This window comes from Nanorana parkeri, unplaced genomic scaffold (genome assembly GCF_000935625.1).
Source record: "Nanorana parkeri isolate BGI_ZX_2015 unplaced genomic scaffold, ASM93562v1 scaffold2346, whole genome shotgun sequence".
NCBI classification, from domain to species: Eukaryota; Metazoa; Chordata; class Amphibia; order Anura; family Dicroglossidae; genus Nanorana; species Nanorana parkeri.
The window spans coordinates 78,413-102,069 of NW_017308614.1; the positions used below are offsets into that span (position 1 = coordinate 78,413).

At 42.3% G+C, this 23,657-nt stretch overlaps 1 protein-coding gene across 1 annotated transcript in view; it reads right to left on the reverse strand.

Moving 5' to 3' along the window:
- LOC108801477 (tRNA-dihydrouridine(20) synthase [NAD(P)+]-like) overlaps positions 1-23,657 on the reverse strand; it is a 76,550-nt gene that overhangs the window by 38,842 nt on the left and 14,051 nt on the right. The window contains exon 2 of the mRNA XM_018573361.1: positions 17,349-17,422. Coding sequence (XP_018428863.1) covers positions 17,349-17,422 — 74 coding nt within the window. The remainder of the gene's footprint in view (positions 1-17,348; positions 17,423-23,657) is intronic.

Here is a 23,657-nt window from a genome sequence, read left to right on the forward strand (position 1 = left end):
GATGGCAGCGTGAGCACACGATCCTCGAGCTCAGCGCGTCTTCCTCCTTCCCTCGGGAGCAGTAAATCATTCCAGCTGGGTAGACTGTTTGGCCGTGGTTGGACATAGTATACCCCATCGAACAGCAGGCATTCCTTAACTGAGACACAGCTGAATTCAGGGTGCCGCTCCAACTAAGAAAAACAAACATCTTAGGTTGAGCCTGATGAACCGAGGTGACTTGGCTCAGGAGTTTGTATGAGTCGGCTGCAGTGTGTCATCTTGACAGAGTGACGAATGTCAGTCTCGGATGTCGACAAACCGGAGAACAACGAAGGGAAGTTCTGTGAAAACAGGGACTCTCCCATCTCTCTTTAATCAAGGAGTGCAGCATACACAGCAACGAGGAGAGTTTCCTGGATCCCTGAGTTCAGACAAAAGTGAAGCCGGGAAACAAGCAAATTCCTCTATACTTGAACAGAGTTCCTCACTCATACATTCTCCAGGAGCAAGACGATCTTCTACTATGGGTCCAAAGAATAAGATGGAAACAGAAAAGAACCTGGTGGAATCTAAAGGAGCAAAAACTTCCAGCCCACAGAAACCCACAGTGAGTAAAAGCTCTAATGATATGGTGGAGGGAATGGGAGCCTTGGACAATAAGGAATTAAGAGCTATTTTGAATACACTTCCCACTAAACAAGACATAGGAGGTACATACAGAACGCATTGAAGCGACCCTGAAAAAGGAAATAGAAGATATACGAGCTAGTACTGTTCAAATTTTTGCTAGAGTGGATAATGTGGAGCAAAATCTATCTAATATGCAAACTCGCATAGGGGTCTTAGAAAAATTACACCATACCATGGAACAGAATTTCATACAACATCAACTGAATCTATATGATCTAGAGAACAGAAATCGAAGTAATAATATTAAGATCAAGGGAATACCAGAAAATATAATTGGAAAAGACCTTAGATCTAATGTAATTGCCATATTGAACACTTACTTGGATACAAATAGAACATCAGAAATTTAATTGGACAGAATCCATCGTGTTGTGGGGATCGTTTCCTCGGAAACGAAGCCCAGAGATGTGATATGTAGAGTGCATTTTTATACAGTTAAGGAACAGATATTACGGAAGGCCTGGGAGAAGGGGCCTATTGACTGGGAGAACTCCGTTATTAGTTTGTTTCCAGATCTATCTAGGAAAACACTAGCTATAAGGAAGGCATTGAAATCGCTTTTGATACTTATCAAGGACCGGGGCCTAACTTATAGATGGGGTACCCATTTCATTTAGTGATACGTAACGGTTCCTCAACATTTCGTCTCCAGTCTCCACAACAACTACAAACTTTATTCAGATTTTTGGAGATAGAACCAATTATATTACCAGACTGGATTGGAGGAATAAGTCAAGGATCCCCAATATACCAGATCCCAATCTGACGTGAATCAAGACTTTATGGAAAAAACAAAACAAAACAAAAACAGGGAATAAAGGGGATTGGTAGAATGGTATAACCTGTGAGAATATGTTAAAGAAATTGTTTAGTCTTTTCTGCCTATTTTGAAAAGGAGGGGAGGGGATTAGTAGAAATGTGATATGAGGCTCTTGGATGGATGATGTGGGGTTAGAACCCCTCTAGGAAGAAAGAAAATAGGAAAGAATACAGACCTTTGGTTTTTTTTTGTTTGTTTTTTTAAACTAATTTATTGGGTAAATTAAGGATAAAGCGTAAGGCATGTTAGGGGGTAGGGTGGGGGGAGAAAGGGAGGGAAGAAAGGGTAAAGTTTGGAAACTTTTGTTATTAGAGGTGTCATATTGGAGCCGGTATCTAACCAGGAGCCATCTTTGAATTGATGTACACAAAATATTTGGGGTATATAGATTAAGGATCACAAAATGTAGATATAAGTGATTGAATTATATGGGAGGGAGGGGTATTGTATCTATCAGCACTTGGAATTCTTTCCCTATAGAGATAGAATTTGGTATTATGTAATGTATTGAATATCACTAGAAATATTTTTCAAATTAATGAATAATTCAACAAACACAAATTTAATTAAGTAACTAAAGAGGACAGAACTTGAAATGGGGGTGGGTGTATGGGTATGATTGTGTTCATGTATATGGGTACATGCGTGTATATGATTGCATTTATAGATAATAGAGCTTCACAAGTTGGAATAAGCTGGATACACAGATAAATGAATTAATTAGGTATAGGTACACTTAGTTGTAATATACTAAATGGTAGCGTTTTTTTTCCCCTTGGGGGGGGTGGGGGGTCTGGTTTAGTAAAAGAGGGATCATTAATTATTTATCTGAGGGAGGGAGGATAAGCGTGGAGTGGAGCGAGAGACTCGAGCTTGACTACCACCAGTCACGCCCCCCACATAGGTTTTATTTGGGGGCTATTTGGAGATAATTGGAGTTAGGAACATTAGAGAGAGGAAATAACCCAGAAGCCCAACTGAAGTAATTGAAGAATTGATAGAGTTTTGGGGAGGGATTTAATTTGTCTTTATTTTTTGGGGTGTTTGTTTTTTGTTTGTTTAGTTGTTTTTTTTTGGGGGGGGGGAAGCGGGGGTAGGGTGTTTTCTCTCTTCTCTTTTCCTCGTCTTTTTTTTTTCTTTTTTCTCTTCCTAGCTTTTACTCTTCTTTCTAATGTCAGATATCAAGTTTACAACATATAATGTTAAGGGCTTGAATACACCAGAGAAACGTGATAAGATTGCTGGCAGATATATGCAAAATCAGTTCACATGTAATCTTTGTACAGGAGACACATTTTGCTATAGACCGAGTTCCAAAATTTACGAACTATCATTATCCTCATGGGTACCGTTGTCCATCCTCCATGAGCAATTCGAGGGGGGTTAGCATTCTTATATCGAGACTGGTCCTGTGGATAATGAAGGAGGTAATAGTGGATGATTCTGGAAGACTCCTAATTGTGAAGGGTGAGATAGCGAATATTAAAGTCACACTGGTAAATATCTATTTGCCTAATGAGAATCAACTTACAATGTTGGATACATTCACTGCTAAAATAAATCTATATAGAGAAGGGAGCCTAATAGTGGGGGGAGATTTGAATATAGCCTTAGACTCCCTAATAGATACGTCTAGAGGGGCTTCGCATCTCTTATTTGCTAAACTACTTGTCAGAACTATTGGGCCGAAAGGAATCGATTTCATAGGCCTAAACATGTCATTTTACAGAGGTGTATATGGGCTTACTAGTAGCCATTTTGTCTATGTGCTATAAGGTGAAAATAAGTTCATTCTTTTCTTGTACAGAGACCTTCACAGAGAAATTAGGAATGTTAATATAAACATTCTTCAGATCGTAAATGGTGGGGGTCTCAGACGCATATCAGTTTAGGATAGTACCAGCCTGTGTAGGGCTTGATTGATTACTTTCTTGTCTCCCTACAAGAGATTGGAGTTTCTAAAGAGTTTTTTTTTTCTTCTTTGTTCAATGAATTGAAGAAAGGGGCTTATTTAAAAATTCCTTATGAAACCTTACTATTCATTGCAGTAATAAATATTAGCAATAATGTTATTATATTATATGTATTTGTATAATTTGGTATTCCTCTTGTCTTCGAAGTCAGCGCAAATGAAAGAACTTGCGTAAATTTTGATTTATGGAAATACATTGGGAATCTCCTTAACCATAGATTTTTAATTGTTTCCATAAATAGAACTGTATTTCAGAGCAGTATAAACATTCTGACATATTAACTATTAGAATTTCAGACCATGCCTCAGTTTCTTGTTCTATCTCACTTGGGTCAGGTGGTCACCGACAGAGGCTATGGCAGATAAATGAATCTTTACTCTCAGATCCAGAAATGCAAGCCCTTCTTAGAGTGGATTTGGAAAGGTTTTTTTTAGAGAATGATTAGGAAAGTATTAGTCCTTTCTCTCTTTGGGAAACACATAAATGTGTAATTAGGGGTAAAATTATATGCTTAAGCTCTTATCATAAAAAAAATCGCTTCAGCAGCGCAGGCGTCTTTATTGTCAAAAATTGAATACTTGGAGAAAATACATAAAAAATCACAAGCACAAAATATAGCGACGAAACTTAAAATGGCCAGAGATCAACTAAATGAATTATTGATGAGTAAAGTTGAGGGTAAGCTGAGATATAATTGACGTAACTGGTATGAATATAGTAGTAAACCAGGGAGGATGTTAGCAAGAGCGTTAAAAGGCCAGAGGTCATCGAATCATATAATGCGAATAGTAGATTCTAGGGGGTGGATGGTAAATGCACCACAAGATATTGCTAAAGTCTTCAGACAGTACTATCAAGACCTTTATAATTTACATCCATTAAACACCTCAAGGGCGACACAGAAGAGACAGGAAGAAATTAAAACATATCTTAGAGAATCAGGACTTACATCCCTTTCGAGTGAAGATGTATTATCGATGGAGGGCTTAATTACAGAAGAAGTAGGGGAAGTATTAAAAACCATGCAGATAGGTAAGGCGCCGGGCCCAGATGGCTTTACTTTAAAATATTATAAAACTTTTCCAGAGATACTTATCCCATATTTAATAAGAGCCTTTAACTCGATACTACAGGGTAAATCAATCCCCAGAGACACCTTGGGAGCGCATATAACGGTAATCCATAAGGAGGGTAAGGATCCTCATTCTTGCGCAAGCTATCGGCCGATATCTTTGCTAAACCTAGATTTGAAGATTTTTACAAAAATATTAGCTAATCGGTTGTCACCATTTATGACCTCACTGATCCATTTAGATCAAACAGGTTTTGTAGCAACCAGAGAGGCAAAGGATAATACGATTAGGACATTAAATATTATCCATTTAGCACAAACGTCCCACACACCCTTATTACTGTTCTCGGCAGATGCCGAGAAGGCATTTGATAAAGTTGGGATTTTATCCAGGAAACACTGTCATATATAGGGCTGGGCCAATCTATGAGGAAATGGATTGCAGCAATATATTCTTCTCCATCGGCAGTAGTAAAAATTGCTGGTACTTTATCTGAACCATTTGGGATAACTAATGGTACACGTCAGGGATGCCCGTTGTCCCCTATGATTTTTGCATTGGTCATAGGGCCTTTATTAGGGGTTATCCACGAGCGGGCGCAGCTGGATTACTATTATCTGGGTTAGAGACACGAAAACAAATAAATAAATAAATAGAGGCAAAGGATAATACGATTAGGACATTAAATATTATCCATTTAGCACAAACGTCCCACACACCCTTATTACTGTTCTCGGCAGATGCCGAGAAGGCATTTGATAAAGTTGGGATTTTATCCAGGAAACACTGTCATATATAGGGCTGGGCCCATCTATGAGGAAATGGATTGCAGCAATATATTCTTCTCCATCGGCAGTAGTAAAAAATTGCCGGTACTTTATCTGAACCATTTGGGATAACTAATGGTACACGTCAGGGATGTCCATTGTCCCCTATGATTTTTGCATTGGTCATAGAGCCCTTATTAGGTGTTATCCGTAATTCGTTAGATATACAAGGGCTCAGAACTAGTGTTGGACAACAAAAGGTGGCAGCATATGCAGATGACCTTCTGTTTTACCTTACTAAACCGATAGTGTCATTACCGGTACTTTTGTCTGAATCGGAGAGATATGGGAAAATATCAAATTATAAAATCAATATAGCTAAGTCAGAAGTATTAGGCATATCTATTCCCCCTGTGGCTCTTAATAAACTTAAAGAGTCTTTTGGATTTCGATGGTCACAAACATATATACGTTATCTGGGTACGAATATAACGGCTGATCTTACTAAGATATATGAATATAATTTTAAACCTCTGCTTCATACCTTTAAAAAGGAATTTGATAGATGGAACAAGGAAACGTTTACATGGTTTGGGAGAAACAATATAATTAAAATGAATATTCTTCCCAGATATACGTATCTTCTACAAACACTACCTATAGCTCTCCCAAGTCAATTTACTTCTTCGTTGAGATTGTTATTTTTGCGGTTTATGTGGGCAGGAGGTAAAGCTAGAATTAAATGGTCAACTCTATGTTTACCGAAAATAAAGGGCGGGATTGGATTCCCAGACCCTTTAAAGTATTACCAAGCCTCTCATTTGGCTAGAATTTTCGAGTGGTGTAATTCCTCATCTAGGAGGCAATGGATTAGATTGGAACAGTTAAGCTCCAATATTCCATTACAAGGTCTACCGTGGGTTACTACCCCTCTATCACAAGAGATAGATACACATCCTCTGATTAAAACGACGTTAAAAATAGCTCGCAAGTTTTTTACTGATACAGATCTTTCATCAATACCTTCCCCTATGACACCTATGTTGGGATCTCCTGATTTTATACCCGGGGTACGGATAGAGCTTTCTTGAAGATGATAGAGGACAATATTTTTAGAGCTAGTCATTTTAGTAACAATAGGGAATTTTTATCAAAAAATATCCTGCGTACCAAATATGGGCATATTCTGAATGAATGGCAACTGATTCAATTGACATCTTATTTGCATTCAAGATCAAAACAAATTAATCTATTTAGGGAATTGACCTCTTTTGAAAAAGTGTGTCTTTTGGAGACCCCCCTTAGACATACTTTGTCTATGGCATACTCTAAACTAATGGACCTAGAGAAGGAGAGCTCTCCTTTGTTTATTAGAAAATGGGAACAGGAACTAGGTCATCCTTTTTCCAGAGAGCAAATAAATAGGATCCTGCACTTGGCACATAAGGCATCTATTTCAAACAAAATACAAGAAGCAGGGTATAAGTTTTTTGCGAGATGGTATATGACATCAGTTCATCTCCAGTTGATGTTCCCAGGTACCTCCTCTAAGTGCTGGAGATGTAAACAGCAAGAGGGAACGTTATTTAATATTTTTTGGGAATGCTCACTGATATGCACTTTTTGGGATGTAGTTAAAATAATTTGTTATAAGCTGACAGAGATTGATCTAGGAGATAGACCAGAGTAATTCGTCTTTCATTTAAATACCTTGTCATTAAAGAAATATAAAAGGTTCCTTGCTGATACATCTTAATAATGCTGCAAGGGCGTGTATACCAGCCTTATGGAAAAGGAGTGACTCTCCCTCAATGGCTCAGTGGTTCTCAACGATAAATGATATTAAATTAATGGAAGACATGACAGCTACCTTGTATGGTAGAGAGGAGGCTTTCCGTCAGATATGGGCACAGTGGATAGTGTTTCAATCTTCCACAGAATATATAAGGTATATACAGCAATAAAAACTAATAAGAGGGGGGAGGAGTGGAGTGGGGAGAGGGGAGGGGGAGAAGAGAGTAAGGGATGGGATGGGACGGGATGTTGGGGTTTTTTTGTTTTTTTTTTGTTTAGGGAAAGAGGGGAAGGGTATCAATAACTAAAGATGGTTATTGTATATAGATAACTATGTGTTGATATTATTATATTATTAGGATGTAAATGTGATACATGGAAATATTGTGTTATATTGACTTATGAAAAATTAAATAAAGAGTAAAAAAAAACAAAAAACTCTATGCAACCGCCCCCTATCAGCATCTGACGAAGCCCTGGGAAAGAAGGCGGGGCGAAACGCGTTATGGCACTAAACTTCCCGGTCCGTGATGGCATACAGCGCGATTCCATGACTATACTTTCAACCAATTCAAAGCCCTTGGAACCACTCTACATACCAAGAAAGCTTTCCAAGAGCCTCAGTTCTTTAAACAAAGAGCATTGATTCCTTTACAGAGGACTATCAGAAGCAACAGGCAGTGGATAGACCCTTTGAGACAAATCGTCCGTAAGTAATCCAGCACCCGTGAGTACTACTGTTCGTGACTTTACACACTGTTTGGTTGTATCCTTCTTCCATGTGTGACAAATACTCTGGGTGAATTTACTTAATTGAACCTACTAGGACTTTGTTCCTTTATTCCAAATTAGTCTCTGACTAAGCCATTTGTCTCATGGTCTGCCTGTTTCATTCCGAGAGCAGTGGCTACAATTGTAACTGATCAATAGTTACACCATTCCTCTCAGAGATTACAATCCTTTCAGCATCTTTGGAAAGATCTAAAACACTATAAAGGAGTTTCCAAGGCTAAACAGTCATATTGTATCTCATTTTGAGCTACATATTGTACACTATTTTTTCAGCGCTGTTTCCTCAATGAACTTGAGTTAAACCGGTACCATTCACGATGCTGATCAGCCCGTCCTAGAGTGCATGTTTTTTGGTATGCGAGTGTGGGTTGTTGCAATAACCTTTTTTTAGAGAATAATAAGTGGTGGCTAAGTGGTGTGTTTATAATGACCAAGAATTTTAATTAATCCATTTATACTATTTTGTACAACATTTTGACTCTCCGACCCTCATTAACACTGTACTTTGATTTGATCCTATTTTGATCATTTCACAATCTCTTTTTTCTGTCTTGTTAAACAGTTGGGGGCTGTCTTGAGAGTAATTTGTCAATAAATCCACCCTACTTTAGGGTTTAATCAAAATTGGGTTTGGTACTCTGGGTATAAGCCTTTTCTTTTTTCCCTTCTCTCCAGATACCCCTGATTCTTGTGTCCACCGATGCTGAAAAGGCATTCAACAGGGCTAACTGGGATTTCATGGATGCCACGCTGGGGTGTATTGGACTTGGCTCCAACATGATAAGAGTGATGGATAAGAGCAATTTACTTCACTCCCACTGCTGCAGTACAGGTCAACGATTGCCTTTCCACTGGCTTCACTCTCCAAAATGGTACAAGAGAGGGCTGCCCGTCTCCCTTGCTTTTTATCCTCACCTTGGAACCATTTCTGTGTCACATGCGGAAGGACTTCAACATTTCGGGCTACATGGTTGGGTCAGAACAGCATAAGGTTGCAGCTTTTGCTGATGACTTGCTGTTTTTCATTACCAAGTCTGTAGTTTCACTTCCCCACTTGTCGAATGCCCTTTAGCGCTATGGCAATCTCTCGAACTTTAAAATAAATAAACCATTCCAGTGTACCTAAACAGTTTCTTCGTGCTGTCCGTTGTAAATGTCTTCACTTCATATGGGGTTCTAAGGCTCACTGCATAGACCCACCATCCGGGGGGTATGGCCGATACTCATGTAAGGGGCCCGGGCAGCCTGGGGGCCCGTCTGGGACCCTTACATAATTAATCGGCCAACGGTGAAAGGCGAGGAGGCAGCTGGGCCCCCGCAGCACCGGAGGAGGCCTCGCCCTAGCAGTGTGGGGCCCCAGCATTGCCGATCCAACGGCTTCGAGACAGGCTGAGGCCCCATTCCTAAGGGTCACTAAGCCCAGAGTCCAGCGGGTCACTAAGCCCAGAGTCCAGCGGGTCACTAAGCACAGAGTCCAGCGGGTCACTAAGCCCAGAGTCCAGGGGGTCACTGAATGAGGAGGGGGATCTTGAGGAGCAGGATCCAGAGGTGGGTAGTTGGGTCACCGTTAGGAGGGGTAGAGGGAAGAATGTGAGAGAGGTCAGCCCTGATCTGATTAACCCCAACAAATATGCCAGGTTGCAGGATGTTGGGGACATTAGTTCAGGGGCTGCTGGAGCAGGACGCCTCCTCTATGCGCAGGGGGAGTGCTTGCTCCGGCAAGGATGGGAGCAGTATGGAGGGTCAGGAGAGACAGATCTTGGTGTTGGGAGATTCCATCATCAAGCAGACAGACAGGGTAATCTGTCATCGGGACTGTGAGCGCCAAACAGTGTGCTGCTTACCAAGGGCTCGTGTACAGCACATTGCGGACCGAATTGACAAATTACTGGATGGGGTTGGGCACGGCCCAGCTGTCTTGGTGCACATCGGCATCAATGACAAAATAGGTGGCAATTGGAGTGTCCTAAAAAACGGGTTCCGAGGGTGCTAGGTTTAAGAGATGGACCTCCACGGTAGTATTCTCTGAGATACTGTCGGTGCCGAGAGCCACTCCAGAGAGACAGCGAGGTTTGAGGGAGCTTAACAAGTGGCTCCGAGGCTGGTGTCGGAAGGAGGGCTTTGGGTTCCTGGAGAACTGGGCTGACTTCTCAGTCGGCTACCAGCTCTACACCCGATACGGGCTGCATCTTAATGGGGAAGGTGCAGCATTTCTGGGGGGAGAAATAGTTAAAAGACTGGAGGAGCATTTAAAACTAGATAATGGGGGGGAGGGCATAAACATATATAAATTAAATAGTGAACAAGTAAACAAGGGGAAAAACAATACGGAAGGCAGTAATACACGGCTCAATAGGGGGCTCACTCCAGTCAACAACAAAATCAACATAGACAACGTAGTTAACTGAGCAAATCGTATGGCCCAAGTTAATAAAATTAGCAATGATCCACCCATAGCTAGGCAAAATAAAAAAAAAAGTAGTGGGAAGCAAGATAGTATATTGCATTTATCCGATAGGACAAAAATTTAATGCATGTACACCAATGCTAGAAGTTTAGCAAATAAATTAGAAGAGCTTGAACTTATGTTACTCAAAGTAAACCTCGATATAGTGGGAATAACGGAAACTTGGCTAGATAACACACATGATTGGGCGACGAACAAGGGTACAACATGTTCAGGAGGGACAGGTGTGGGAGAAGGGGGGGGGGGGAATTTGCATTTATGTTAAAAATTATCTAAAGGTGCACATACGGGACAATATCGCGTTAAATGGTGAGGAAGACTTGGAATAGGACGCAGGCTAGCCGTAAAAATATTGTGGGTGTCTGGTATAAATCACCAGATATATGGGGGGAGGAGGCACAGCTACACTCCCAAATAGAAAAAGCTGGGAAGCAGGGTAATGTTGTCGTTATGGGCGACTTCAATTATCATCACATTCGGCAAAGGCGGCCCTTTGAAGTTGCGAGACAACTTCATGGATCAGATGGTGGAGGCCCCAACTAGGAAAAATGCAATCCTAGATTTAAAAAAATTCTAATAATGCAGAGATAATTGAAGATATTGCAATTGGGGAGACACTGGGTAACAGTGATTCCTATGTGATTACCTTCAATATTGGGTATAGGAAAGGGAAGTCGGGTGGTCGGACAAAAACCCTAAACTTCAGGAAGGCTAACTTTGATAAGCTACGCCAGCTCATGTGTGAAATCCAATGGGAAAGCTTATTACAGAAACTGAGCACTGAACAGAAGTGGGAATGTTTCAAGAACACATTACAAATGGCAATTACCCAATGTATACCGTTGGGGAACAAAATTAAAAGGTCAAAAACTAAGCCTGTATGGATAAATAGATCAGTAAAGCAACACATCAAGGACAAGAGAGTGGCATTTAGAAAATATAAGATGGAGGAGACGGCATTGGCGTTCGATAATTACAAAGAATGTAACAAATTATGTAAAAAAGTAGGTCGGCGGCTAAAATAGAGTGCGAAAAACATATAGCCATAGCAATTTAAAAAAATCCAAAAAAATGCTACCGGTACATAAACAGTAAAATAGTAAGGAAGGAGCAGATAAGCCCAATAATGGATGAAAATGGGGAGTTAGTCATAAATGACAGGGAGAGGGCTGAGGCGTTGAATAACTTTTTCTCCTCAGTATACACTCAGGAAAAAGACCGGGTTAATATACATAAGAACGCACATAGTTCATCTCAAAATATTCCACAATGGTTACAATGGTTGACAGAAACCGGGATACAACACAGAACTACTTAATGCAAATAAAGCATTAGGACCAGATAACCTGCACCCCAAGATACTTAAAGAACTAAGCCAGGTTATAAAGGGACCATTATTCATCATTTTTAAAGACTCCTTAATGGCTGGCAGAGTGCCAAGCGACTGGCGGAGGGCTACGGTAGTCCCAATATTCAAAAAAGGGTCCAGATGCCATCCGGGGAACTACAGACCGGTTAGCCTTACATCGGTAGTTTGTAAAGTTTTAGAGGGTATGATTAAGGACCACTTAGAATTTGTTCAGGATAATGGCAAAGTAAATGACAACCAGCATGGATTTAGGAAAGACCGTTCCTGTCAGACTAACCTGCTAACTTTTTACGAAGGGGTAAGTAGAGATCTGGAGGGAGGGAGGCCGGTGGATGTGGTATATTTGGACTTTTCAAAAGCATTTGACACGATACCACATAAACGTTTACTACACAAGCTGAGGTCTATGGGCATAGATGAAATAGTGTGTACGTGGATAGAAAACTGGCTACAGGAACATGTCCAGAGAGTATCGATAAATGGCACCTTCCCAGATTGGTCCAGGGTCATGAACGGCGTGCCACAGGGTTCTGTGCTGGGCTCCATGCTGTTTAAACTATTCATTAACGATATTGGGGAGGGGATAAACAGCCATGTTTCAGTGTTTGCTGATGACACCAAAATCGGGAGGGTAATAGACACGGACTTAGACACCATAACATTACAGGAGGACCTGGATAAAATAGGGGAGTGGGCAACTACATGGCAGATAAGGTTTAATGTTGATAAATGTAAAGTAATGCACTTCGGGGTTAAAAATAAGCAAGCGGATTACACACTAATGGGAACTCCGTTGTAGACCAGGTTGAATAATAGCTTGCAGTGCCAGGCTGCTGTAAACAAAGCAAGTAGGGTCCTGTCCTGTATTAAGAGGGGAATGTTTTGCAAGGACAAGTGCCACTTTATAGATCACTGGTTCGGCCTCATCTGGAAAATGTGGTCCAGTTTTGGGCACCAGTGAACAGAAAGGATGTCCTTGAGCTGGAAGGAGTCCAGAGGAGGGCAACCAAACTCATAAAGGGGATGGAGGACCACAGCTATGAGAAAAGGCTACTAAATTTAAACATGTTCTCATTGGAAGTAAGGAGATTAAGGGGGGACATGATTTTCATGTACAAAATGTTTACCGGGGATAGCAACATTAGCAGCAAACTTTTTACAATTAACTCCATGACAAGGACAATAGGCCACCACCTAAAATTGGTGGAGAAAAAATTTCAGCACAAGGGGCGAAGGGGTTTCTTCTCAGTTAGATCAGTCAGGGTCTGGAACTCGCTGCAACATGCTGTGATTTCAGCTAAGAGTGTGGAATCATTCCAGAGGCGATTGGACGATTTCCTTAGGGATCATAATATACAGGGGTACAAGTACTCTTAAGAATGAGATCAAACAGGGACCTATATATACATACGCACACATCAGTAGGACCATACACATGCACACAGAAGGTTGGACTTGATGGACATGTGTCTTTATTCAACCTCAATTACTATGTAACTAAGCCCAGAGTCCCGCGGGTCACTAAGCCCAGAGTCCAGCGGGTCACTAAGCCCAGAGTAAAATTCATATACTATTCTGCATTGCTGTATAAATGTATTGCTGGGATTTGTAGTCTCCCTTCATCTTTTGCCATTGTGCATTAGAGCGTAAGCTCCTCTGTACAGAGACTGATGTGACTGGCTCAGTGTTTTCTGTACAGCACTGCAGTATATGTCAGAGATATATACATTGTAGGAAAGTCACTGGTCTTTACTCAGTATTGCCAATAAATGCAGCTTTATTGCATGCAACATAAAAGTCTCTTATCATCGACAGGGTACATTCCCCCTTTTAAACAAACAATTTCCGGCAGAACTCAAAAGTAACACAAATAAAAAGGCCTACTCCACCTTAGGAGGCTAACTAAACAGTAGTGTCCCTCACTACGTCCTACTGGAGCGGCTATTCCAGCTTCCAGTATAAATGAACAAAAACACAGTCCAATACATACATTTGTTCTGGCAGACCTTATTCCCCAAATCCAGTCTGCGTCCATCCAGTGCAGCCTGGATCTCACTCTGAGCTCTCTCCCCCTCCCAGTCACTATCAGGTGCAGGCTAATTAATAGAGAGAGAGGAGGTTTACCTGTTGGGCCAGGCTTAACCCTTTCCAAGCCAGGGAAAGCTGCCCTTTTCAACCTCTCACCGACATACACAGAATCGTGTACCCTGTCACAACATGTATAATAATAGTATGTGACTGAGGGGGGACATTAGAGTGTAAGCTCCACTGTACAGAGACTGATGTGACTGGGGCTGCATACACTGTTATACACTGTATGGTGGTATATTCTGATTTGTGCTGTATAATGTATTATTGCTGGGATTTGTAGTCCTCTATAGCCAGTGCCATTCTGCATTGATTGCTGTATAATTTTACACTTTCCTTTTCACTATATTGCACACCACACTTTTTTTTTCTACTTCCACCGCTCCAAGCTTAGTGTAAGGGGCCCCAAAATATCTGATGGATGTCCTGCATAGACCATTCGACTCAGTTAGATTCTACACTCCCTCTCGGTGCCCTTCCTTGGCTGGAGGCTTCAAGTTGGACTCTGTTCACTCACCACCCCGTCTTCTGCCACTCTCCAAGTACTGACCTCACTATCTGAAATCCTGATTGCTCCCCCCTTGGCCTCAGGAATGCTCCCAATTATAGATCATCCTAACTCTGTTCCAGGCCTCCAGGATGCTAGATTTCTCCCTCTCTTATGTAACAATTGTTTTAGACTTACCCACTTTCTTGAAGGCAATGCTATCAAAATCATCCAAGCCCTTCAACAATTGACTGATCCACCTCTTCCTTTCTGGCAAATTCAACAGCATCAACACTTTCTCCTTGGTCTTTTGAAACAGAGGGACGCTTCTTCCCCCGCTTCCTCATTTGATCGGCTATGCAATGTCCAGAGGTTGATTCGCCATATGCTTTTCCACTGCTACAAGATTGTTATTCAGCCTTCTCCTACTTTCATCCTGCACTTCAATCCCCAATGGAAAAAAGACCTGGGAATTACGTGGTCCAATGACCAGAGAGACTATGTTATCTACTTCACACATAAAGCTTCCATCTCCAAAAAATTCCAAGAAGCCAGTTATAAGCTACTCTCTAGGTGGTACATGGTGCCACAGAAACTACACAGGCTCTTTACATCTTCTTCCCCGCTGTGCTGGTGTTGTTGCAAAGAAACTGGCTCTTTACTTCATATTTTCTGGTCCTGTCCTATCATCCATCCTTTTTGGGATAAGGTACATGATATTATTCTCCTAGTCACTGGCACAGATCTGGGTTTCCCATCTGGCTAAATACCTGCTCCACCTTCAAAACATGTTTAAAAGACGTTATCATAATTCAATGCTTATACATTTCCTTAACGCTGCAAAGTCCTGTCCCTGCTTCAATGGAAGCAGTCCAAGCCACCCTCAATTTCGCTCTGGCTTCAAAAGGTCAATGAAATTAAAGATATGGAAGACCTTACTCAGTCTCTACAACACCGCGAGGAACAGTTCAGTAATACCTGGTTTTACTGGCACAAATGCACATTTTCCAGAGAATATGAAACCTTGCTGGTCTACTGAACCTGTCACCAGCTGGTCGTGGTCTGGATGGAGAAGGGGTTTCCCCCTTTCCTGTGTTCCTCTTCCTTACATTTTTTTTTCTTCAACATTTCCCATTTCGTCTTTCTCTTTTTATGCTCCTATCTACTCCTTCTAATTTTGTTCACAATCTACTCTGCAATTGCACTCTTATCATCAGAGTCATGACCCCCTGTTTGGATTACATGACCCCGATTATCTCAACATTACTTGCTCAGAGACACGGAGTCCTTGATTCCCATACATCTTTAGAGAAGATTTATGTACTAGTTTCTCTGTTCTTGTTTTCTTGATGTTCTACATTCCTTGTACTGCTTGTAATGTTTGAAGAGTCTTTAAATAAAACATTTACAAAAAAAGAAAACTTAGCAAATTTGTTTGGATGCCTAATCACAGGGGTGACCTTCCTTTTCTCAGAGTCCCTACCACTCCTTTTAACTACAGTAATTTCACTCCCTATCTGGCCTTCCTGACTAAAGCTGGGTATACACTGCTATATTTTCTTAATTCGACCTGCGGGCTGAATGAAGATTCCTCCATCCATGCTTACAAGCATGGCTGGAGGAATCCCCTGCTGTTTTCATTGAAATCTGACAGTGGCTACCAGCTGCAAGGTTGTCATTTTCCCTCAGAGTTGCATTGTGTTCCTTCAGAACTCTAATGAAAGTTCCAAAAAAGTAACCTGCTCACATCTGCCACAGAGGTATTCACCCTGGCACAATGTGCACTCAACACATGTGCACTCAACACAAAAGTAATCTTCAATCTTGCCATTAACTATTACCCCAGTCACAATATGTATACAGTATAATGGACACTTAACATCACCTCTTAATTAGAGAAATGAGAAACAGTGAAATAATGGAAGAAAAGAAAATCGCCTCATTCACACAGGCATGCATTTATATGCATGTATATATTTTGTAGGACATCTAAACGCATACAAATGCATGGAATTATTTTGAATGGTATAATTCACACGTTGAATTTGCATGCATTTAATTTAGCCGTGTTTAGAAGAAAATAGAAATCTGTGTGTCCGGGGCAGATTAGATACTCTGAACTCATGTAAACACAGGAAAAATTGATCTGGGAGGTATCACGTTTATTCATATTTCCCAGATCGATTATCCCTGTGTTTAAATAAAACAAATGCAGGAGGCTTGTGTGAATGAGCGTAAAAAGTCTTTTAAAACAGAGAGAAGGAACACTTGTGTCAGAGCAATCACTGATTAAACGGTCACATACTATTACAAACAGCAGCATCATTTTATTTATTTTGAGGACTATTCAGGAGCTAAGAGTGGAGTGACCCTTCTAAACCTTATAGTTCCTACCCTGCAAACGGCATGAGCTCATTTTGCAAACACAACCTGTCACTCAGCTTCTTAGGTCCCATTCACACCTCTGTGATGCGTTATTGTAAAAGGTGCTGCAGGGTGCATTGTGAAATTCTGCAGTAGGTAGGTTTATATGAATGGGCTGCCTATTGCATCTAAATCACACTGAAAGCCTATTGCAGCTAAAACACATTGAAAAAGTGCATGCACCTTTTTTTTTAAAAATCGAATTGCACCATATGACATGGTAATAGATTACTATGCAATGTGGTGCAATACAATGCACATGCGAAGACTAGGTGTGTTGAGGTGCTATTAAGAAATAATAGCACTGCACCTAACATATGCTATATGCGTATGGGATGCACAATCGCATGCACGCTCCTTTATGTGCATCGCACACATTCCTGATGTTGCAAAGGTGTGAATATCCACAGGCCAAGCAAAGGAAAAGTTGGGAAATATAAATCTTTAAAAAGTAATCTTACACACTTACAATATTTTAAGATTGCTTATTATTTAAACAGCGAAGGGAGATGTTGCCTATATATGAGCCCATTGCAAACTGAAGAATGTGTACTACTAGCTGAGTAGGTTACAAAGTGCACAATGAAAAACACTGAATATTCAGAATTATAATATAACTTACCGCAGAACAGAGCAGTACTTTTTTTCATTTACTGTGACAACAGAGTGGAAAAACTTATCAAGTGACCTCTGCACCTACAGGAAAAGTAATATAGGTCATAAAATAGAACACAAACCCTTTACAAATAGATAAGCATCAGGCAAGGTATAGAGACGGAAACAACAAGACAAGTCAAGGTATGGACAGTGAAATACAGTTCCAATTTTTTTTAAATATAGCTGCAAGCAGCAATAAAAGGTGGCCAAGCAGTAGAGCCGGTCATAGCACATGAGAAGATATTGTAGTTAGAGAGATTTAAAGGAGATGATTTTATGAATTATAAAAAAATTCAAATTCAAAATGGCCGCCGACCTTGGTGACCTCTGGAAGCCATATTGTATTTGGCAGTTATGATGAGTTATCATATGTATAACAAGTTTAACATACTTCACTAGTGATATAAATGCACATTTATGCAATTGGATGCAATGTCAAAAAGTGATAGGCTTGTGGCGGCCATATTGATTTGGGGATCGGGCCTGGTTTTACAACCGTGGTAGAAGAGGTTGCCGTGGACATATGTGCAACGTTTTGAGTTATTCTGATAAATGGTTTCAGAGTTTGAGTTGTTTGCAGAATATTACACCATCCAAAAGCATACTTTGAACTCAACTCTGGCACCGTGGATAAGTATGCAACATTATGGAGTGCCCACAAGACCTTTGTTAGGGGTTTATTGATCAAAATAGGGGCCCGTTAGAAGAGAAAACGCCAACGGGAATTGCTTTCCCTTCTAGACCAGATCGAAATATTGGAACCTACCAATAAACAAAACCCTGACGCTACAACTACATGAACTCTTAGATCTCTACACCCAGTGGTGTATTAAGGTTTTGTGCTGCCCTAGGCAAGACTACACTCGGGTGCCCCCCTCCCGCTCTACATTTGACCCACCCCTTCCTGTATAAGACACATTTTGCATAACCTGTCAGTGGCTGGATACAGCGTGCATGCTTTATCCAGCTTCTGACAGGGTGCGTTAATACTGTAGCAGGGAAGACAGGGTCTCAGGCAGGCTGTAAAGGATATCTTGTGACCCTGTAAGCCCACCTGAGACCTACGCCGACCTTGGTGACCTCTGGAAGCCATATTGTATTTGGCAGTTATGATGAGTTATCATATGTATAACAAGTTTAACATACTTCACTAGTGATATAAATGCACATTTATGCAATTGGATGCAATGTCAAAAAGTGATAGGCTTGTGGCGGCCATATTGATTTGGGGATCGGGCCTGGTTTTACAACCGTGGTAGAAGAGGTTGCCGTGGACATATGTGCAACGTTTTGAGTTATTCTGATAAATGGTTTCAGAGTTTGAGTTGTTTGCAGAATATTACACCATCCAAAAGCATACTTTGAACTCAACTCTGGCACCGTGGATAAGTATGCAACATTATGGAGTGCCCACAAGACCTTTGTTAGGGGTTTATTGATCAAAATAGGGGCCCGTTAGAAGAGAAAACGCCAACGGGAATTGCTTTCCCTTCTAGACCAGATCGAAATATTGGAACCTACCAATAAACAAAACCCTGACGCTACAACTACATGAACTCTTAGATCTCTACACCCAGTGGTGTATTAAGGTTTTGTGCTGCCCTAGGCAAGACTACACTCGGGTGCCCCCCTCCCGCTCTACATTTGACCCACCCCTTCCTGTATAAGACACATTTTGCATAACCTGTCAGTGGCTGGATACAGCGTGCATGCTTTATCCAGCTTCTGACAGGGTGCGTTAATACTGTAGCAGGGAAGACAGGGTCTCAGGCAGGCTGTAAAGGATATCTTGTGACCCTGTAAGCCCACCTGAGACCTTGCATAGCCCACCACAGACTCTGCACTTAGTGACGCACTGGACTCCGCGCTTAGTGACGCACTGGACTCAGGACCCTTAGTGACGCACTGGACTCAGGACCCTTAGTGACGCACTGGACTCAGGACCCTTAGTGACGCACTGGACTCAGGACCCTTAGTGACGCACTGGGCTCGATCTTAGTGATGCACTGGCCTCTGCACTTAGTGACGCACTGGGCTCTGGAATTAGCAAAACAGTGGACTTGGAAGTAAACACAGAAAAACACTAAGGGAACACTTAGAATACAAGCCCTCCCCAGGCCATGCTACCTGCTTGCCGCTCTGTCTCCATAGTAGGTGTAGTAGTCAGATGCTTCGCCTCCAGCAGAGCCCGCACTAGAAGAAGGGAGGACAGCAGCTCGCTGTACCAACTGACACCCCCGGAGCCTCCTGTCTCGGCTTCCTGCTCCCCGACCCAGTTCGACCCGTTAGTGGGCCCTGGGGCGGCCAGGCCACATCTCATGCAGCTCCGGCCCAGCCCCGACTCAGGTCCCGCCTCGACCTCTACTCCTTCACCCAGCAGCTCTCTCATCCGGCAGCTCTCTCTTAGGCGGCCTCTCGACCCAACAAACGGCTGCCTAAATTGTCTGGCAGCCTGGCTAACGGCAACGATTTGGGGACGCCTTGTTTGCCCTGCGGTGTCTACGCCACCAATTAAGTATTTTGCTAACCTCCCACAATATTATTTCATGTTGAAAAAACACTCCCAAGGCAATAGGGCAATAGGTTCATTGCTGGGCAATTTAAGGAGAGCTCCTGGTGGAGAATCCTGACCTCGAGACCCGCTAGGTTGCTCTGGTCTCTGAAGTACAGGGAAGGATTACCTGAGCTAAATGAGCAGCGGCCACAGGAGCAAGAAACAGAAGCTCTTTAAGGCTCCATAGTCAAACCACACCCCCTTAAATTGCATTTTTCACATTTGTGACCATTACTCTGCTGAATATATTCAGAGTAATACAAAAAACTAATTACCAAATGAAGGTCCCCATATGTGCTATGAATGATATGAAAAACATTTTGGCATGCAAAGCATTAAAAAGTTATTCCTACTCCTTACTTGGGGAGCTGGAGCTTCCCTGTCTTGGGAGGGGGGGGGGGGGATTATTGGACGCTGAGATCACTGAAAAGGAGATAGAGTGGGCTGTTGCTTCTTTACCCGCTGAGAAAGCACCTGGTCCTGATGGCTTTCCCGCAGAGTGGTAAAAATTTTACTTGGCTCCAAGGTTGAAAGTATTATATGATTGCTGTTTTGCCAGGGAGTGTTTGCCAGATTCGCTATATGACGCTCATGTCATCTTTCTACCAAAATCTGGGAAGGACCCTTTATTATGTTCTTTGTATAGACCCATTGCATTGTTGAATATGGACTAGAACATTTAGTAAACAAAATATTAAATATGATCATTGTCATGGTCCTTGGAATACTTTATCTCCTGGGACATCTCTGTGTCATTATACATATCAGCCCTCCCATTCAAGATATCGGACCAATCCCTGCTGACCCTGTTTCAAGTCCTCATTTGCATGGTCAAGAGGACCTAAGTGAGGACTAGAAGGCACTTTACAATTGACCAAGAGGAAGGTGGTGGTTTGGGCGGGGTGTTCAAACTGCTGTGTATAAAAGTGTGTTGTGTGCATTCAATAAAGCAGATTCCTGTTTGAACTTACATACAGCCTGGTGTTTGTTCTGAGCTATCACAACTGGATTCGAACGGCACAGAGCAGTAGTTCGAATCCCGGAGCATCGGACGACCGAGAAATCAGACGTTGTGGTCTGACATCTGATCCAGTAGTAGCAGAGGAGTGCCAGGAGAGTGAACCGAGCGAGCAGGGGCTCGTTACAATCATAAGAGTATATGAGGGTGGTATGTGGAAGCAGCTATGTGTACCATACAAGTATATCAGCACAAGCACCCAATTGTTATGATATCTTTTAAATATTTATTTTATAATACAAAGCATTTTTAAACTTTTAAGTACTCTCCTTGTATGAATCCTTTGAAGTAACACCTGAAAAATCCCTGTCACAGGTCAGCTGCAGAGCTGATCTGTTACCTGTGGTTCCGCAGGTCTGTGGATTGTTCTCACCTCTTTGCTGATGTGGTTCTGCTGGTACCCATAGTTCTACAAGCGTGTGCTCTGCTCCTTGCTGCACAGAGCTAGCAGCTATGGGTGTCACCTGCCTCACCTAAAGGTTAATATACCTTGCCTCTTAGCTACTTACTGCCCAGCCCCCTATCTATCTCCTTATTTAAGTCCTGTCAGGCACGTTCCATTTGCCTCTAAGCTCCTGTCTGTGCCTTTGCCCTGTCCTACAATTTGGTTCCTTGGATTGACCTTGCCTTTGTCTCTTGGATTCACTCGTGTGCTGTCTGTCCTGACCTTTTGTCTGTTTTCCTGGGAATTCTCTTAGTCTCTGCCTGTCTGTACTCTGCCTTGTGTCCATATCCTTTGGCAGTTTGTCTCCACATTTGCTGCAGGAAGAACCTGGGGGTCGCAACCTAGCACCGGCACGAAGCAAAACCATCTCCACCATCAGGAGTTCTGGAGAAAACCTGGCTGGGGCTTAGACTCCTTGCCCTGGGGGATTCTGCATTTCCAACTCACACAAGAGCTCACTATCCTGGATTTCTGAAAGTCCCATTGCTCATTGTTTGATCATTGTGTTACTGAAAATGTTGATCTGCCAGAATTGGACTCAAGTCCTGTTGTGAGCTGAGAACACACAGCATTTTTGTGGACTGAGTAGTGTCAGCCCTGCCTCCTCTTTCTCTTATCAAAAACATGACAAAAGGCTAAATTGTATATTTAACAGACCAAAGGGGAGATAAGAGAAGTAAAAAAATTATCGGAATTTCTATACACATTTTTTTTTTCTCAAATACATTTTTATTGAAATTAAGAGTACAAATATACAAGTACAGTTTACATTGTCAAACTGATGCCTGCAAAACTCAGGGCATTCGTACATAAAAAAACATGTACCACATGCTAAAAGTAACAGCAGTAGAGGAAGACTAGCTTGGCTGTGGTAAGTCGCGTGACAGAGAGTATCGACTGTTGGGGGTTCCGAATCACTGCCTTTGGGACACATCACAAAAACAGAGCTCACCTCCGACCGCTTATAGTAAACTAAATTCCTGCCTTGGAATACCATGACAGTTATATACTGGGCGGAGTTTAGTACTCAACATGCAAAGGGACCCCAGAGTATGTGGGGTTTGGGAGCAAAACAACGGTTCAGACATATATGTAGCTCGAGAAAAATTAGTTAGATGAGCAACCTTGTGTTTAGGAGAGTGATACCACTGACAGTAAACAATACAACATGTGGGGAGGCATGGGGGAAAAGAGCATATAGCGGTTAGGGTCGGGAAGGAATAGAGGGGGAAAAGAAAGAGGAGGGTCTGTGCCGTGCGCAGAGGCGGGGGATTCACGCATCTGGAAGGATGTTTGGGCAGTATCAAATGTTGCAAAGGTGGTAGGGGATAGCTCGGTTGAGATATTTGTTAATCCAAGGAGACCAGGTGGCTTCACATTTGTGCATAGTATTATCAAGTTGCATGGTGCGTTTCTCATGAGCCATGATCCAATGCATATGAGTAATCACATTTAAAATGCTAAGGGTCTTTGTAAGCCAATTTATAGCTATCTCTCTCTTTGCGGAAGTCAGAACGGGAAGGAAAAATCTAAAGGCCTTGTTGGGGAGGCCCTCCGGCCTGCAGTTAATTAGGGCGAAGACCAGGGGGGTCTATTCACTAAGCTGCCGAAGGATCTAGCCGTAGCTTCGGCCGATCCTTCGGCTAGCTTCGGCCCCATACAGCTCCCGAACGTGGCCGAGCGGCTCAGTCGAGCCGAACGCATATGCCTTGGCTCGGCTGAGCCGCGCTAAAAGCTGAAGCTGGCCGAGCGGCCGGCCGACAGCCTGCTTCTGACAGCTGGGCGGAGCCAGCAGTGATCTAACGGCTGGCTCTGGCAACTTGCAGAGAAATCAGCGTCCCTGGTTACCTGCTAACCAGGGACACTGATCTCCAAACAGCAAACTCTCCCTGGCGCTCCGGGAGTCTCCTGCTCCCGGCCGCCAAGGAGAGAAAACACTGCTGTTTCTTTTTTTTCTTTATTCTGACACGGGGCCGTGTCAGAATAGAAAAAAAAAATATGTTTTTGCCCATTGGAATGCATTGCTAGATTCCTATTGGCTATTTCAGTTTGCAATAGCCAATAGTAAACTAGCATTGTACCCGCCCATCAGCAGAGGGCGGGTACAATGCTAGTTTACTATTGGTGTCAGAATAAAGAAAAGAAAAATCAGTGTTTCTCTCCAGGGCGGCTGGGAGCGGGAGGCTCCCAGAGTGCCAGGCTCCCAGAGCACCCGGGAGATTTTTTTTTCTTTTTTTTTTTACAGCAGCAGAACCGC